This window comes from Gopherus evgoodei, unplaced genomic scaffold (genome assembly GCF_007399415.2).
Source record: "Gopherus evgoodei ecotype Sinaloan lineage unplaced genomic scaffold, rGopEvg1_v1.p scaffold_35_arrow_ctg1, whole genome shotgun sequence".
NCBI classification, from domain to species: Eukaryota; Metazoa; Chordata; order Testudines; family Testudinidae; genus Gopherus; species Gopherus evgoodei.
In genome coordinates this window covers 4,842,372-4,860,310 of record NW_022060027.1, presented here as the reverse complement: position 1 = coordinate 4,860,310, position 17,939 = coordinate 4,842,372, and the positions used below count along the sequence as shown (strand labels likewise).

General features: G+C 56.0%; 2 protein-coding genes across 2 annotated transcripts; both read left to right on the top strand.

Moving 5' to 3' along the window:
• The first annotated feature begins 1,458 nt into the window (after positions 1 to 1,458).
• FGF21 (fibroblast growth factor 21) lies at positions 1,459 to 3,020 on the top strand. Its single transcript, XM_030545016.1, has 3 exons — positions 1,459 to 1,776; positions 2,092 to 2,195; positions 2,718 to 3,020. Exons 1-3 carry the CDS (start codon positions 1,536 to 1,538, stop codon positions 3,018 to 3,020), a joined length of 648 nt encoding a protein of 215 aa, XP_030400876.1. The 5' UTR covers positions 1,459 to 1,535.
• A 4,369-nt stretch (positions 3,021 to 7,389) lies between these two features.
• Positions 7,390 to 17,159, top strand: LOC115641595 (galactoside 2-alpha-L-fucosyltransferase 2-like). The gene is made up of 2 exons (XM_030544888.1): positions 7,390 to 7,448; positions 15,883 to 17,159. The coding sequence occupies exon 2, from the start codon at positions 15,908 to 15,910 to the stop codon at positions 16,940 to 16,942; it is 1,035 nt and encodes a 344-aa protein (XP_030400748.1). The 5' UTR covers positions 7,390 to 7,448; positions 15,883 to 15,907; the 3' UTR covers positions 16,943 to 17,159.
• The last annotated feature ends 780 nt before the right edge of the window (positions 17,160 to 17,939 follow it).

The following is a 17,939-nucleotide window of genomic DNA, read 5'->3' as shown; positions in this document are numbered from 1 at the left end:
GGCGCCAGGGACACACACACACACACACACACACACACACACACACACAGCGCAGGGCCCATCCCCTCCAGCAGGGGGCGCCAGGGACACACACACACACACACACACACACACACACACACACACACAAACAGAGCGCAGGGTCCGGCCCCTCCAGCAGGAGGCGCTAGGTTCACCCCCAGCACGGGGCCCAGCCTGCTCTGGGTGAGCACTTTTGGGCCCAAAGTCCCAATTCCCCAGGGATGAAATCATCGCGCACACGTGCCCCGAGGCTGGGCACAGCCACAGGCCTGAGTGAGCGACTGGGGCAAAGGGGAGGGTGATGCTCAAACCCAGGAGTCCTGGCTCCTCCCCTCCCCCAACTCTAACCACCAGCTCCTCTTCCCCCTCCCCAAGCCAGAGGAGAACCCAGGCGTCCTGGCTCCCCAACACAAGCGCCTATTCTCTGACCACTGGACCCCCATGTTCCCCTTCCGCCTAAGAACTCTGGTCCCACAGGGACGGGTGGGGGGTGAACCCCCAAAAACAGCGGGGGGCGCTGTGGATGGATAGCTGGCAGCAGGAGTGTCTGGAGATGGGGGAGGGATGGTGTCAGTGTGTTGGGGGACCCCCAAGGGAATAGGGGATGTAGACCCTGGAGAGATGGGGGGATGGGCACCTGGACGGGGGTTTCGGAGGGACCCCCAAACGGATGGGGGAGCTGGTGACCCTAGGGGGAGGGCAGAATGCGAGTGCAAGGGACCCTGGCGGGGGGGATCCTGGAGGGATGCAGGAGATGGCAGGGTGTGGGGCTGGAGATCCTGAAGGGAGGGCTGGGGATCCCAGAGGGATGGAGACATGGGGACCCCAGGGGGCTGGGGACTCCAGATAGGGGATTGGGGAGGGATGGGGGGCTGGGGATGCTGGGGACTCTGTGGGCTGGGGACTCCAGGGGGAAGGATTCTGGGGGCTGGGGACCCCTGGTGAGGGAGGGATTGGAGACTAGGGAGCCCAGATAGGGGGTTGGGGACCTCCTGGGGGAGGGATGGGAGGATGAGCAGATGGTGGCTTGGGGACCCCGGTCGCCCCCCCCCCCCCCGCTTCCCGATGTTGCATCAGGTTCTTTTCATGTGGCCGCCTCGGCGAGTCACTGACCGGAGCGGTCCCATGACTCAGGCGGGGGGATGGGGGGGGACCAGCCCAGGGGGATAAATAGGCGCCCAGGGGCCTCGCCAGGCTCAGAATAACGGGACCGACGATCTGCCAGAGTCGGGCCGGGACCCCTCGCACGTCTCCCCGCGCAGACCTGCCAAGGAAACACTCCCCCAGACGGTGCTGGAGCATTGCTACTCTCGGACTCCTGGGTTCCCTCTCTGGCTCTGGGAGGGGAGCGAGGTCTAGTGGTTAGAGCAGGGGGCTGGGGTCCAGGACTCCTGGGTTCTGTCCCTGGCTCTGGAAGAGGAGTGAGGTCTAGTGGTTAGAGCAGGGGGCACCAGAACACCTGGGTTCTTGCCCCAGTTTGGGCTCAGACCCAGCACTGCCTGTCAGCCCTCAGCATGTGGGGTGGCTCGACCCCCGTCCCGGCGGAGTCCTGGCTGCTGCTGGCTGCCCTGATGTGGGGGACCCGGCCCCCCGCGCCTTCCCAGGCTGCCCCCCTGCAGAACTCCAGCCCCCTGTACCAGTTCGACGGGCAAGTTCGGCTCCGACACCTGTACACGGCCAACGCCCACACACAGCTGTACCTGGAGATCACCCCGCAGGGCGAGGTGCGCGGGGCCCCCGACCAGACCCCCTACAGTGAGTACCAGTGGGGTGACGGCAATGGGGGGGACTGGGAGCCAGGACTCCTGGGTTCTCTCCCTGGCTCTGGGAGGGTAGTGGGGGCTGGTGGTTAGAGCAGGGGGCTGGGAGCCAGGACTTCTGGGTTCTCTCCCCGGTTCTGGGAAGGGAGTGGGGTCTGGTGGTTAGAGCAGGGGGGAGCTGGGAGCCAGGACTCCTGGGTTCTCTCCCCGGCTCTGAGAAGGGAATGGGGTCTGGTGGTTAGAGCGAGGGGGCTGGGAGCCCGGACGCCTGGCTTCCCTTGCTGACTTCACTCTGCCTCGGGTGCTGCAGGTCTGATGGAGATTAAGGCGGTGAAGCCTGGTGTGATCCGGATGCAGGCGATGAAAACGCTCCTGTTCCTGTGCATGGATCCCAGCGGGCATCTGCATGGGGCGGTGAGTGGAAACCCGGCAGCAGTGGGGCAGGGAGAGGGTCTGGGAGGTCAGCTAGACGGGACAGGGGGACACAACCAGCTAAAGGGCCCATCCAGCCCTGCATCGCTCCCCCTCCCTGCCATCCGGGCTCTGGGAGGGGAGGGGGATCTAGTGGTTAGAGCAGGGGGGCTGGGAGCCAGGACTCCTGGGTTCTGTCCTGGCTCTGAGAGTGGAGTGGGGTCTAGTGGTTAGATCAGGAGGCTGGGAGCAAGGATTCCTGGGTTCTCTCCCCGGCTCTGGGAGGGGAGTGGGGTCCAGGGGTTAGAGCAGAGGGGGCTGGGAGCCAGGACTCCTGGGTTCTCCCCTGGGCTCTGGGAGGGAAGTGGGATCTAGTGGTTAGAGTGTGTGGGGGGTGGGCCTGGAAGCTAGAACTCCTGGGTTCTCTCCCTGGCTAGGGAGGGGAGTGGGGTCTAGTGGTTAGAGCACGGGGGGGCCTCGGACACAGCTGCTCACCTGCGCCCCCACAATCCCCCTCCCCCACAGAGCTCCTATTCGGAAGAGGCCTGTAATTTCCGCGAGAAGGTGCAACGTGACGGTTACAACCTGTACTTCTCCGAGAGCCACAAGGTCCCCGTCAGCCTGCGGCCCGCGGAGGGGCCCACCGGCCGCGGGCGCCCAGCCCCCCGTCTCTTCCACTTCCTGCCCATGGTCAGCCGGGTGCCGGTGGACCCCGTCCTGCTGGAATACGACTTCTACAGCGACCCACCCCTGGACGTGGAGTCCTCTGACCCCCTCAGCATGATGGGCCGCCTCACCCGAGTCCTGAGCCCGAGCTACATCTTCTGAGAGCCTGCACTCCTGGGTCCCCTGCCCGGCTCTGGGAGGGGAGTGGGGGCTAGTGGTCAGAGCAGGGGGGAGCTGGGAGCCAGGGCTCCTGGGTTCTCTCCCCGGCTCTGGGACCGATTTCCCCTGGACTGGGATCTGTGGATGCTGGCGCTGAGCAGCCTGAGGGAGGCAGTGGTCAGTGGTCCCCGGGGCGCAACGTCATCGGTCCTCAGGGCCGACTCTCACCAGCTGTATTTTGTTCCTATTTTTCTACGTATTTAATAACTTATTTATTATTCCGATGGGTTTATTTATTGAGTGGGTTCATGGAATCCGGGGCGGGCGGCGGGGGGGAAGATTCCTGTTATTTATTGGGGCATTGCCCCAGGACTGGCTATTTTGCGCGGGGTCCGTGGCGGCTTCGTGGCCGATGGCTTCAGAATAAACTGCTGTGTGGGCCAAAGGTGTCCTGGTCTCTGTGGGGAGAGGGCTGCGATTTCCGGGGGTGGAAACGGGAGTTTGGGGCAGGACGAACTGGTGGAAATGCGGCCGGGGGCAGGATTAAAAGTGAGTCCAGGGACCCATCTCGTGTGATGCAGCCCAGCGCCCCCTAGCGCCGCCCTGGGGCATTGGGGCCAGACCTGACTGCCAGGGGAGAGCGCCCCCTGCTGAGCCCCCTCCTCGCTCCCCACAGCCAGCACCCCCTGCTGAGCCCCCGTCCCACTCCCCAAAGCCCAGCCCCCCCTAGCACCACCCTGGGGCATTGGGGCCAGACCTGACTGCCAGGGGAGAGCGTCCCCTGCTGAGCCCCCTCCTCGCTCCCCACAGCCCAGCACCCCCTGCTGAGCCCCCGTCCCACTCCCCAAAGCCCAGCCCCCCCTAGCACCACCCTGGGGCATTGGGGCCAGACCTGACTGCCAGGGGAGAGTGCCCCCTACTGAGCCCCCGCCCTGCCTCCTGCAGCCCAGCGCCCCCTGCTGAGCTCCCCACCCCTCCCCACAGCCCCGTGCCCCCTGCTGAGCCCCCACCCCACTCCCCACAGCCCAGCCCCCCCTAGCACCACCCTGGGGCATTGGGGCCAGACCTGACTGCCAGGGGAGAGCGCCCCCTGCTGAGCCCCCTCCTCGCTCCCCACCGCCCAGCGCCCCCTGCTGAGCCCCCGCCCCGCTCCCCACAGCCCAGCCCCCCCTAGCACCGCCCTGGGGCATTGGGGCCAGACCTGACTGCCAGGGGAGAGTGCCCCCTACTGAGCCCCCGCCCTGCCTCCTGCAGCCCAGCGCCCCCTGCTGAGCTCCCCACCCCTCCCCACAGCCCCGTGCCCCCTGCTGAGCCCCCACCTTGCTCCCCACAGCCCAGTGCCCCCTGCTGATCCCCTGCCCCACTCCCCACAGCCCAGCCCCCCGTAGCACCGCTCTGGGGCATTGGGGCCAGACCTGACTGCCAGGGGAGAGCGCCTCCTGCTGAGCCCCCGCCCTGCCTCCTGCAGCCCAGTGCCCCCTGCTGAGCCCCCGCCCCACAGCCCAGCGCCCCCTGCTGAGCCTCCCACCCTGTACCCCCACACCCCCTGCTGTTCCCGCCCCGCTCCCCGCAGCCCAGCTAGGGTGACCAGACAGCAAGTGTAAAACATCGGGATGGGGAGCAGGGGGTAATAGGAGCCTATATAAGAAAAAGACTCAAAAATCGGGACTGTCCCTATAAAATCAGGACATCTGGTCATCCTAAGCCCAGCACCCCCTAAGCTGAGCGCCCCCCCTGCTCCCCGCAGCCCAACGCACCCTAGTGCCTCACTGGGGCATCAGGGCCAGCCTGACCGCTAGAGGTGAGCACCCCCTGCTGGGACCCCCCTCTCCCTGCACCCAGCGTGCTGACACCCAGTGGCCAGTTGGGACAGCGCGTGACACTTCCACACGTGCTGCCGCCTCCGTAGTGGCCCAGCCGCCCCAGGCCCTCGGCCGCCCGGGGAGGAAAGCACAGGGCTGCCCAGAGGATTCAGGGGGCCTGAGGTCTTCGGCGGCAGGTCCCGGGGCGGAAGGACCCCCCCACTGCTGAACTGCTGCTGAAGACCCAGAGCGGAAGACGCTCTGGGGGCCCGGGCCCTGCAAAAGTTTTCCGGGGCCCCCAGAGCGAGTGAAGGACCCCGTGGGGGACCCTGCGGGGCCCGGGGCCTGGAGCAAATTGCCCCTCTTGCCCCTCCCCTCTGGTGTTTCTCCAGCTCAGCTAAGCCCAAACTACGTTTAAAACGAGCAAGTTGGGGAACTCCAGTTTCGATGCCAGGGTGTGGCCCCGCTCCTGGGGCTCCAGGACGCCTGCTGGGGTTGGGGTCTCCACATGTCCCCTCACATCCGATCCCCTAGCTCCAGAATCTCAGACCGTGGATCAGAAATGGCTCCGTGTTTGCACTCGGAAAACACCAGGGTGCCCCAGCATAACGCCAAGCGGCTGGCCCTGGGCTGGATCTTGTGGCCCGGCACGTCCCACTCCATCGGGGCCTTCCAGGAGTAGCCAGTGTCCAGTGTTGTGTAACTTCAATATTTGGGCTCCTTCCCCGTGCCTGCTCTAACCACTAGACCCCGCTCCCCTCCCAGAGCCAGGGAGAGAACCCAGGAGTCCAGGCTCCCAGGCCCGCCCCCCCCACTCTAACCACTAGACCCCATTGCCCTCCCAGAGCTGGGGAGAGAACCCAGGCGTCCTGGCTCCCAGCCCCCCAGTTCTAACCATGAGACACCACTCCCCTCCCAGAGCTGGGGAGAGAACCCAAGAGTCCTGGTTCCAAGCCCCCTCCTGCTCTAACCACTAGACAACCCTCCCCTCCCAGAGCCAGGATGACAGGGAGGGGGAGCGATGCAGGGCTGGATAGGCCCTTTAGTTGGTTGTGTCCCCCTGTCCTGTCTAGCTGACCCCCCAGACTTTCTCCCTGCCCCACTGCTGCAGGGTTTCCGCTCACCGCCCCATGCAGATGCCCGCTGGGATCCGTGCACAGGAACAGGAGCGTTTTCATTGTCTGCATCCGGATCTCACCAGGCTTCACCACCTTAATCTCCATCAGACCTGCAGCACCAGAGGCAGAGCGAAGTCAGCAAGGGAAGCCAGGCGTCCCGGCTCCCAGACCCGCTCCTCTGCTCTAACCACTAGATCCCATTCCCCTCCCACAGCTCGGGAGAGAACCCAGGAGTCCTGCCTCCTAGTCCACCCCCCTGCTCTAGCCACTAGACACCACTTCCCTTCCAGATCCAGAAGAGAACCCAGGAGTCCTGGCTCCCAGCTTCCCTTCCACTCCCTTCCCAGAGCCGGGGAGATAACTGAGGAGTCCTGGCTTGCCTATTTCATGCAGAGACCTGCTCATGTAGAACTGATAAATGAAATTGTTTTTAATTTATTAATGTAACTTCTGTTCACCATCCACACTACACTTGCCTACACTGTAACTTCTGTTCCACGTTGGAATTCAAACCCCATTTTAAAACACTCACTCCACTTTGTAAAAGCCTCCTCCAACCTTCATTTGTGCAGACCCTGCTGTAATCTTATTAGTTAGTTTAGATGTGTGACTGAGGTATGGATGGATGACGGAATCAACCTCCAGCCCCAGCCTGTCCTGATGAGAGAAAGGTCAAACCCCACCCGCTGAAGACCTAGAGAACAGCCCTAAACAAAGTAAGAAGCATCCACCCTAAAAAGAAAAGGACAAAAGAATAACAGAAGGAAGATCAAAGCCAGGTTCAAAGCTGAAAGTCAGGCCTGCAATTGACGGGTGATCAGTCCAAACCCAGACGCAGCGTGACACAGCAAGACCTATGGACTCTGAATCCAAACTGAAAGCCTATAAAAAAGAAGGGTGAGATGAGAGACTCTGGGTAACATTCTGCTGCCAGCATGGAAGGACATCGGTGCAGGCCCAGCAGAGACCCAGCTCGTCCTTGAGCCCGGCTTTCCTGGCCAGTTACCGCCACGAGATCCAACCCAAGCTGCAAACTCGAGCCACGAACTCAGGCGATCTTCAGGACTGGTAACTGTGCAGCAGCTGCGGAACATCTGATGGGTGTGTGTGTGTGTGTGTGTGTGTAGGTATTAGGTATACTGTGTGTGTATAAGAATTAAGATATTAGTTATTAGTCATAAATCAAATTGTTATCATAATAACTGTGGTATCTTTGTCTTGCCCCCTGAAAAGATCCTGTGTCGTTTTGTCCGTACAACACTCACACACCTAATGCCCTACCCTCCGTGCCTGGCATGGCAAGCCCCAGGGCCATGCGCTAGGGAGAGGCAGGCAGGGCTAGGCAGGGCCAGGGGCAGTGGCTGGGTTAACGTTTAAGCATTGATAAGCACGAAACAGGAAACAATCGGCTGACGCAGAGTCAGAGGGAGCTGTCCCGGAACTGGAGCTGTGCCGGGAAGCCCAGCAGAGAGCAGGCGGGAGCAGCCGCCCCTGGTGCCCACCTCACTAAGGTAAGAAGAGGAGAGATCCCCTGCCTAGAAACTGTCCTGGCCTGTCTCTGACCAAAGATATCAGCCTGCCCAGCTGGCTCCACCCCCAGCCCTGTATCCACCCACTTACTCTTCCCCCTCCCCAATCCTCTAACAACTCATCCAACCATCCATCTGCCCATCCCCAGAGCCGACCCTCTGTCTACCCCTCCATCCGTCCATCCCCAGACCCAACCCCTTGGTCTATCCATCCATCCCCACCCCTCTATCCAGCCCTCCATGCATCTATCCATTCCAAACACATTATCTACCCTTCTGTCCATCCATCCATCCATTCTCAACCTTCTATCTGCCCCTCCATCCATCCATTCCTCCCCATCCCCAATCCTCTATCGACCCAGCTAGCCATCCTTTCTCATGCTTATTCTTCTATGTACCCATCCATCCATCCATTCATCTACTCATCCCCTCCCATCCTTCCATCCCCAACTTTCTATCTACCCATCCATCCACAACCTTCCATAGAATCAAAGACATTAAGGTCAGAAGGGACCATTATGATCATCTAGTCTGACCTCCTGCACAGTGCAAACTACAGAATCTCACCCATCCATTCCAGTATCAAACCTGTGTCTGAGCCACTGAAGTCCTCAAATCATGGTTTAAAGACTTCAAGGTGCAGAGAATCTTCCAGCAAGTGACCAGGTGATAGTTTGGGAGATCAGGCATTCACTTTGCCAAAGCCATCCTCAATATTGGCTGTTGATGGCAGACTTGCTTATGTGACGGGGCAAGGCCAGATGGCTATAGGAAAGTAGTGGGAGACAGATATATGAGGCCCAGGCTAAACAAATCCATGTTACCAGGGTAAGCAAATGGCAGTTGCTCCAGGTCAATTAAGACACCTGGGGCCAATTAAGATCCTTCCAGAAAGCAGTGAAGATAGCTAGGTTGATTGGGACACCTGAAGCTAATCAGGGGCTGTGTGAAACTAGTTAAAAGCCTTCCAGTTAGTCAGGTGGGGGCGTGTGTCAGGAATGGTAAGAGGAGGCCATGCTGCTAGAGAAACTAGGCAGCACAAATCCTTTCCAGCACAGGGGAGGAAGCCCTGAGGTAAGGGTGAAGTAAATGGTGAGGAAGTGGGCCGGGGGAGGTGCTGCTGCGGGGAAGTGGTCCAGGGAATTGTACCTGTCCTGTTTCAAAGTCAGCTACCAAGGGTTGCTGCTATTAGGGTCCCTGGGCTGGAACCCAGAGTAGAGAGTGGGCTGGGTTCCTTTCTTTCCTCCCCCTCCCTCCCCAATTAATCACAGAGACTGTGATGCAACAGAGACTGCAAGGGAGGGTTGTTTCTTCCCACTTCCCTTGCTGGCTTATGATGGAAATGGCTCAGCAGGCTGTGACCCTTGCCCCTAGGGAAAGAAGGACTATGTGGAAGGTCACAGTGAGTCTCTGAAGCCAGCATAATCCGCCTGGAAGCACGGGACCCACTGAGACAAGGCTGGGGCTTTGCCTTCCATCCATCCATCCTTCTATCTACCCATCCATCCCCATCTTTCTATCTACCCATCCATCCATCCATCCCCATCCTTCCATCTGTTAGGTAATAAAGCAAGTCCTCACTCACCTCTCCAACACCCGAGGTTGTGCGGAGTTGGAATATGGGCCCACAATTCTGTCAGAGACCAGACACAAATGCGTTGATCAACGGGCACACACTACCCCAAAAGCTTTAGAATAAGTGTGGCCCCTTTATTAGGGGTGGGCATCAATATTTATACACAGAAGTAAACAAAGTGATTAACAAAAGATAATGGTCATGCATAATCAATCAAGATTTTACAGGAAGAGCAAGTTTAACAAGTAAATGCATAGAGATAAAGGCTAATGGCTACTTGAGGAAGGGGGTGTCATGAGTAGTTTGCAGGTCAGTGCTTTGTTCAAAAAAGGTTCAGAAAGGATTATGCAGAGACGGCCAGTCTGGGTGTTTTTTGGCTCCAAAGTTCACCAAAAGTTTAGACCCAACATTCCTCCATTTGTAGCTTTGAGATAACTATTAATCAAAAAGCTACACCCTATTTCAAGATCTCAAGGGCCGCTTGGCAATTTCAGCCTGGGCCAATTCGAAGAGAGTAAGGCTTTTAGCTGAAGTGGGAAAAGAATAAACTGACTTACATGAGTTTATGAGGGAGGGGACACACTGAATACAGCAACACAGTATTATAAGGACTACCATGGCCCCAACAACACCCACCAAGAGGTTTTTAACCCACCCAAATCCGGGCAGCCAATTCCATAAGGCTCCCCACCAATCATAAGGTGGCTGGCCAGAGGAGTAGTTTTTAGCCATTTCCCTTAGGTGTTTGGTACGTTGAAAAGTGTCAGAGTAGGTGTCATTTACAAAAACACAGCATTCTTCATTTATGAGGGCGCAAGTTCCTCCCTGGGCTGCTAACATCATATCTAAAGCCATTCTGTTTTGCAAAGCCAACTGGCGCAGCTGGGACATTTCCCCGGCCTGGTTCTCAAATAGGGTTGCAGTTTCATTGGTCAAAGATTCTAATAGTCCCTGTAGACGGATGATAGCACCCTTCAAGCTAGTGTGACCAGCCCACCGCTGCCAGGACAAACCATCACGGAGATTAATATCTCTGTCAGTTTCACGGATGTTACGAACGTGGGGAAAATGAGGGGGGGTGAGGGAGATCCGAGAAGGCGGTGCTAGCCATGCCAAATAACATGACCCTGCCCAATCAGGGGAGAGGAAATAATAAGCCTTGGGCCCGCACACCCAGTATGTTCCATATAATGCGTTTTGGGTATTCCATTTCTCAAAGTAGGAGGTAACCCACCGCCCGTTGTACCACTGTTCCCCTGGTAACGCAGAGGGGTCGTTGTGTGAACTGCAGAGGCACAATTTGGTAGTGTTGTCCTCAAAGGGCAGTGTAGTACTGCTTGAGCAGTTGTAGAAGGCAATTGTGTATCCTTTAACAATTAGTTGGACACCCTCGAGCTCTGAACAGGGCTTTTTAAAAACTGACTCTGAAAACCTGCCCCTCCATGAAAAAGTTGAAAAGGTTGGATCGGGGTGAGGGATCCACATATGGGATAAGTGGGATGCGCAAGGCTTGAAGCCAAGATTTTTACTAAAGGCGGTGCCATTAAAATATATGTTGCATTTACTTGTTCCCACAAAAGTTGACCCTTTTTCTTTAACAAAACACAGTGATCCTGTTTGATTGGTTACCCTGAGATATTTGTTAATTGGCACTTCTGTTTTGTCCCATGTAAGATTGGGTTGGACTGGATCTTTTATTCTAGTCGGTGGCATCCAAGTCATATTAGCAGTGGTTAGGGGAATGGGTGTGAAGGGGAGTCCCTGTGCTGCATTTACTGGAAATTGAGTACATACCCAGCAATCACTTCTATTTCCTAAAATACGAGTTTTAACCTCATGGGAATATCTAATAAAAGCATTATCTTCATAAGCAGAAAATAAACTGAAAAAGCATAAAAAACATACAGTTGTCAGAATAAAGGGTCCTCTCATTTTTTTCGAGTTAATTTAAGTCTAATGTCTGAGAGAGGTAAGCTGGTCCACTGGTCGAAGGCAGTGTCCTCAGTGGTGACAAGAGCTGCTGGTCCGTCACTGTGGTCCACTACGGCTGGCTTGACGTGGGAGTGGTGGATCCAAGATTTGCGTCCTTCCAGGAACACTGCAGTCTGGGTTGTCAAAAGAACCTGGTGGGGTCCAGTAAACCTTGGCTGGAGGGTGTCGTCACGAACGAACTTTTTGGCCCAGACGAAGTCCCCTGGTTGGAACGGGTGGATTTGTTCCTCCAGCGGCACGGTCTGGGAAAACTGCGAGGCTTTCCAAAGGGTACGGAGGCGAGCCAGCGGCCAACTGGCAAGCTCGGGCCAGGGCATAGAGTTCAGCGGCTTGGGCTCCCCAGTTGCCTGGCAGTGAGGCGGCCTCTTGAATGTCCCATTCAGAGGTGACAGCATAACCAGTGAAACGCTTGCCATCAACATAGAAGGAGCTTCCGTCCGAGAAGAGGATGCAATCGGGGTTGTCCAGTGGCACGTCAAACAGGTTGTCTCTTATCTGTAAGATGCTGGAAACATCGATGCGGAGGGCAGCTTCTTCGCGATTACCTAATAGGATGTCATCTACGTATAGGACCAATGTGGATCCCTGCGGACTGGTGAAACCTTCCAAGTCGTGGCGGAGGCACTGGCTGAAAATCGTGGGGCTGTCTCTGTAGCCTTGAGGAAGTCGTTGCCAGACATAACTTTGTCCCTCCCAGGTGAAACCAAAGAGATACTGAGAGTCTGGGTGCACAGGAATGCTGAAAAAAGCTGATTTTAAGTCAATAACAGTGAACCACTCAGCATCCCAGGGGATTTGGCTGATGATAGTAGCTGGGTCAGGAACTACTGCATGAAGAGGGACCACATACTGATTAACAACTCGTAGATCCTGTACAAAGCGCCAACGAACAGGGTCTCCGTCCTTTTTAGGAGGCTTTTTGACAGGCAGTATAGGGGTGTTACAGGGAGTGCGCTGAGGGCGGACTAGCTTTTGTGCAATGAATCCCTCAATAATGGGGCGGATGCCCTCCCGGGCTTCCAGCGACAGGGGGTATTGAGGGACTGACGGGGGGGTTAAGGAAGGCTTTACCTGAATCCTTACGGGCTCTGCCGAAAGGAGCAGGCCAACATCAGTGTCAGAAATTCCCCAGAGGGTTGAAGGCAAGTCAGTGAGGTCAGGGGAGAGAGAGGGGGGTGTTTCCCAATTACCCTGAGTAGGGGCCGAATCTCCTAACACTGTCATCAATAATCCTACCCCTTCAGGAGTGCAGGTTAAAGTAGCCTCAAGCTTACAGAGTAAATCCCGGCCCATCAAAGGGATCGGACAAGCTGGGGAAAAAAGAAAACGGTGAGAAAAACATTTATCAGCATAAATAACATTCAAAGGCAAAGTGAGTCCCAGAGACTGTGGGTTGCCCTCCACCCCAGTCGCAGTTTTAACCTCAGAGGATAGCCAGGGAGAGGGGGCATGATTTAAAAGAGAGAAAGTAGCCCCAGTATCAATGAGGAAAGAGACAGGCAGTCCCTGGACTGAAAGGGTTAAACGAGGCTCTTTGCTGGGAGGGGAGAAAGTGAGAAAGGAGCCGGCTAAAGACATTAAGGAAATAAGACCATCACATTGTTTGCCTTCGCCCCCGGGGTACCGTCATTGAGGAGGCTGAGTTTGCTGCGGCTGCTGCTGTTTTCCATAGTTGATCCAGGCCTGGGGGATGGGCTGAGCTGGTGGTGCAGGGGTGTATTCCTCACTTGTGTAAGCATCTGCGGATGCAGCCAGACCCTCTGGGCGTCCCCAGGGGCATTCACGTTTAAAGTGACCAGGCTGTCCGCACTGAAAACAATTTCCTGATGGCTGGGGTCGCCAGGACCCTCTTCCCCGGGCACCCTGGAATCCCCTGCCACGGCCACGGCCTTTGCCTCGAACACCACCGTGAAAAGCTAAAGCCATCAGCTTATATTCTTCCTTTTTCTCTTTCTTTTTACTACTTTCCCTTTCTTTCTCCCAGGCAAAATCAGCTACTTCCAACACTGAAGTGACTGACTCACCTCCCCAACCAGGGCGAAACTTTAAGAAGTAATCCCTTACAGGGGGCACCGACTGATTCACAAAAAATGAAATAAGAGTAGGGTGGTCTGCTTCTCTCTCAGGATCCATCTGAGTGAACATTCGGGCCCCCTCCAATAGCCTCGACCAGAACTTTCTGGGCGGCTCATCAGATTCCTGCCGAATCTGCATGAACTTAGCCTGATTAGGCGAGCGGCGAGCCATTTCCTTGAGTCTCTCTAACAATCGCTCTCTATCTGTTCGCAGCTGAGTCAGCCTTAGCTGAGTCCAGTCTAGGGGATTCCAGCCAGCGGCCAGATCCCGCCTATCCATCCAAGTAACATTAGCTGCATTGCTATCTCCCCATGTCCTTTCTGCCATCCACAATCTACTACGTTCTTCTCCAGTCAAAACTCTACTTAACAACTGATCCACATCCGTATAAGTAGGATTATAACTTAAAAACAATCTTTCTAGAAGTTCTATGATCTTTCGGGGATTTTCCCCAAAAGACCCTGACAACTGTCCCCACTCTTTCAAATCCCATTCTAGCCATCCTTTATATTCCACAATACTAGCATGTTGCAATCGTCCATCATTGCTCATATAAGGTTGATCGTGCACCTGTAAAGGCATCTCTATAACCATACTTTTATTATTCGCAAGAGATTTGACAGAGACATCCTCTAGGCTATCCTCAGGGGGGGGGCATGCACCCTGCTGTACCTGCTTGGACCTAAGCCTAGTAACTACTCCTCCCGAGGTTGGCCCCTCCAATTCCTCCTCATCCTTCTGCACAAATTCCAATCTGGGATCCTGCAGATTCCCCTCTGCTACAAGGAGAGAGTTCCCCTGCGGAGGAATAGGGGCAGGTGCAGAGGGGACCAGCTGACGAGTCAAAACACGCCGTGGTCTACACCCTTCATCGAAATAACCTGGAGGGGGTTCACTCTCGGGAGAGTACCTGACTGCCATAATTTTTAAAGATTTCCACAGCTCTGCTGCTGTGTCCCAACAAAACCAGTAACATAACTGTCCCGGATGGTCTTTTTCGATCTGGCTCTTTACTCCTCTTAAGGCAGCCTGCTCGAAAGAGCCATACGAAGGCCACCTCATCTCCGAGTCGGCCAATACCGCGGTATACCCAGTCCAATTCCTTACACATAGTGTGTACAACTTCTTCCTAGACATTCCTGTCTGTACTGGGAGTTTCCCTTCATTCCATAACTTATTTACAATCCCCAACGGACTCTCAAGAGGCACGCTAGTCCCTTGACCCATGGTGTCTGACAGGAGCCCTCCAACTGGCGTTTACCCTGCTGTCCAATACACGACCCCTCAATATTGAATTGGCTAGGAGAAATCTCCTGTGGCGCCTTGCCAATTCATATATGAGTGGTCTGACCACTGGACAGAGGTACCGCACCAGAAGGAATCCCGGACGAGCCCCCAAATTGTTAGGTAATAAAGCAAGTCCTCACTCACCTCTCCAACACCCGAGGTTGTGCGGAGTTGGAATATGGGCCCACAATTCTGTCAGAGACCAGACACAAATGCGTTGATCAACGGGCACACACTACCCCAAAAGCTTTAGAATAAGTGTGGCCCCTTTATTAGGGGTGGGCATCAATATTTATACACAGAAGTAAACAAAGTGATTAACAAAAGATAATGGTCATGCATAATCAATCAAGATTTTACAGGAAGAGCAAGTTTAACAAGTAAATGCATAGAGATAAAGGCTAATGGCTACTTGAGGAAGGGGGTGTCATGAGTAGTTTGCAGGTCAGTGCTTTGTTCAAAAAAGGTTCAGAAAGGATTATGCAGAGACGGCCAGTCTGGGTGTTTTTTGGCTCCAAAGTTCACCAAAAGTTTAGACCCAACACATCCATCCATCCCCAACCTTCCATCCATCCACCTCTCCATCTACCCTTCTCCAGCCACAACCCGTCTGTCTAACTCTTCATCCATCCATCCGTCCATCTGTCCGTTCATGTCCCCATTTCCAGCCCCCTTCGTCCATCCGTCCCCATACCCAACCCTTCGTCTCCCCTTTCCCCCTGTCAAAGTCCAGACTCAGGACTCACAATTGGTCAGACCACTCTGTTTCATTAGCACAGCGCTCTGCTAATACACTCAGATAACGTGAGCGCCATGCAAGACCCACACTAGCTTATTTTATACAGATAAAAAGGGCACAAACTTAACAAGAGGACAAATTGACAAGTTTACCACAGGCCAGACACACACAGTTAATTTCCTTACTAACTTTTACCAATCTCCAGTTAATGTTCCACCATTAGCTTATGTGGATTCATCATTTATGCCTTAATGCTTCTCTTCCTGACACCTGTATTTCAACATTCCTCATTTCTGCTTAAAGGTACATACAGCGTTTCTTTAATCTTTTCTGTTTGTACAATATAATTCATCCTACTTTCACACACCCATCCAGCCTTCCCCATTCCAACCTTCCATCTAGCTGCCCGCCGATCCACCCAGCTACTCCCCTACCTTTGCTGCCCGTTGGAATGTTTAATCGTATTGGAAATGACTAATAGTAATATGGGAAATCACCAAACGCCAATTGAATCATAAATTCCTGCATTAAATCCAAAGGCCAAACGGAGCTTTACGTCGTTGCTCTCAGCGTGCTAAGCAGCCTAAAAAGAAGCAGTTACCATCCCCTAGCTATCTAGCACACCTTCCCATCGCTCCAACCATCCTCCAATGCTCTTATCCTGGCAGAAGTTAGTCACTAAGCTTTTGGATACTTAGACTAATTAATGAGGATCTAAAGTTCTTTCTCCCTCTCCCCCCCGACAGGGCAGGACTTCTGCTTCTCGGTGCCATGAAGCTATTGGACTTCTGGGTCTCTTTCCGGCCATCCCTCTTCATTACCCTTTGCCTGCTGGTTATCCTGATGGCCTCTGCCTTAGTATGCCTGGACAGCCAGTTCCCCATCCTCAGGTGGAGGAACCCCTTGCTCAATGACCCAGGGCAGAGTCCATCTGTCCCCTTCAAGGAGCAGGGCATGTGGACCGTGAACTCTGCTGGGCGCCTGGGGAACCAGATGGGGGAATACGCCACCCTCTACGCCCTGGCCAAGATGAACAGGCGTCAGGCCTACATCCTCCCAGAGATGCACCAGCAGCTGGCGCCGCTCTTCCGCATCACCCTGCCTGTGCTCTCCAGATTCATGGCTTCGAGGATCCCGTGGAAGGACTATGAGCTCCACGACTGGATGACGGAGGAGTACAGGCACATCGAGGGGAAATACATCTGGCTCACAGGCTACCCCTGCTCCTGGACCTTCTACCACCACCTCCGGCAGGAGATCCTCCAGGAATTCTCCTTCCATGACCATGTCAAGGAGGAGGCCAACCGGTACCTGGCCGGGCTGCGTGGGCAGCGCCGGAACGTGACCTACGTGGGCGTGCACGTCCGGAGGGGGGACTACGTCCGGGTGATGACCAAGAAATGGAAGGGGGTTGTGGCGGACAAGGCCTACCTGGAGAAGGCCATGGGCTATTTCCGGGCCAAGTACCAGGAGCCGGTCTTTGTGGTGACCAGCAACGGGATGGAGTGGTGCCGGGAGAACATCGACACCTCGCGGGGGGACGTGTATTTCTCGGGGGATGGGAAGGAGTCATCGCCGGGGAGGGACTTTGCTCTCTTGGCCCATTGCAACCACACGATCATGACCATCGGGACCTTCGGCATCTGGGCCAGCTACCTGGCTGGGGGGGAGACTGTCTACTTGGCTAACTACACCCTTCCTGATTCCCACTTCCTTGAGATATTCAAGCCCTGGGCCACCTTCCTGCCCGAGTGGATCGGGATTGACGCTGATCTCTCCCCGCTGCAGAGTGGAACATCTGGCTAAAGGAGGTCAGCCAATGGGATCCACCCACCATCGCTTGGCCGATCGGCCCAGGATTGGTCACCTGGGATCCTCAAGGCAGTGGCCTACTACTGATCTGATAGTAATGTTCAGAGTGATGGTGTATGGAGGTCAGGATGCCAGGGTTCTCTTCCTGGCTCTGAGAGGGAAGTTGTGCCTAGTGGTTAGAGCAGGGAGGGCTGGGAGCCAGGAAACCTGGGTTCTCTCCCTGGCTCTGAGAGGGGAGTGGTGCCTAGTGGTTAGAGCAGGGAGGGCTGGGAGCCAGGACGTCTGGGTTCTCGGCCCAGTTCCAGTGGTGAGTTCAGGCGAGTGGGGATGCTGGCCCCGGGGCGGTGGAGGTTGGCCAGGACGACTGTGACTCTAAGCTGTTTTGGGAATGTGGTTTTGTTACAAGAGCCAAATAAACTCGCTCAGAGTTGAGCTGTCCAGGCTCAGAACCCCTCAGGGAAGCCATGTCCTCGCCCCCACCTCCCCACCAAACATGAGCTCCTGGCTTCTCTCCTCATTCTGGGGGAGGCACTGGGGGTCAAGAGCGGAGAACTAGGGCCTGAACAAGTGGAGCAGGAAAAGGAAAAGCCTCATGCCCCATTCCTTGCCCCCCTGAGCCAGCCAGTCCCCTCACACCCTCTGGCCAGGGCCCAGTGGACAGACGGGTCCCAGAAACTCCAAGCTGCTCTGTTTTCAGGTGGTGAGGGGCTGCGGGGGGTGACATGGGCGGTGGCTGCAGGCGGGGAGGGGGATGGGGACATGCTCAGACCTGGGGTGGCACGAGGGGGCGCTGGGCTGCAGGGGGCCCAGCAGGGGGCGCTCTCCCCTGGCAGGCAGGGCTGGCCCCCGGGGGCGCTAGGGGCGAAGGAAGGATCTCGTCCCCTGAGGCTGGCGGGGGAGGATTTGGGCATCACCCAGCTGGGCAGGGCTGCAGCCGGGCCTCGTGGCCATAGGGGCTCTGCACTCACTCCCGACCCGCAGCCCCCTGCCA

What these genes read in the sequence shown, in the direction of transcription:
- FGF21 (XM_030545016.1), top strand. Translation starts at nt 1,536, where the DNA reads ATGTGGGGTGGCTCGACCCCCGTCCCGGCGGAGTCCTGGCTGCTGCTG. An exon ending in CCCCGACCAGACCCCCTACA is followed by an intron (nt 1,777 to 2,091) that starts GTGAGTACCAGT and finishes CGGGTGCTGCAG; the next exon opens with GTCTGATGGAGATTAAGGCG. An exon ending in GCGGGCATCTGCATGGGGCG is followed by an intron (nt 2,196 to 2,717) that starts GTGAGTGGAAAC and finishes CCTCCCCCACAG; the next exon opens with AGCTCCTATTCGGAAGAGGC.
- LOC115641595 (XM_030544888.1), top strand. Translation starts at nt 15,908, where the DNA reads ATGAAGCTATTGGACTTCTGGGTCTCTTTCCGGCCATCCCTCTTCATT.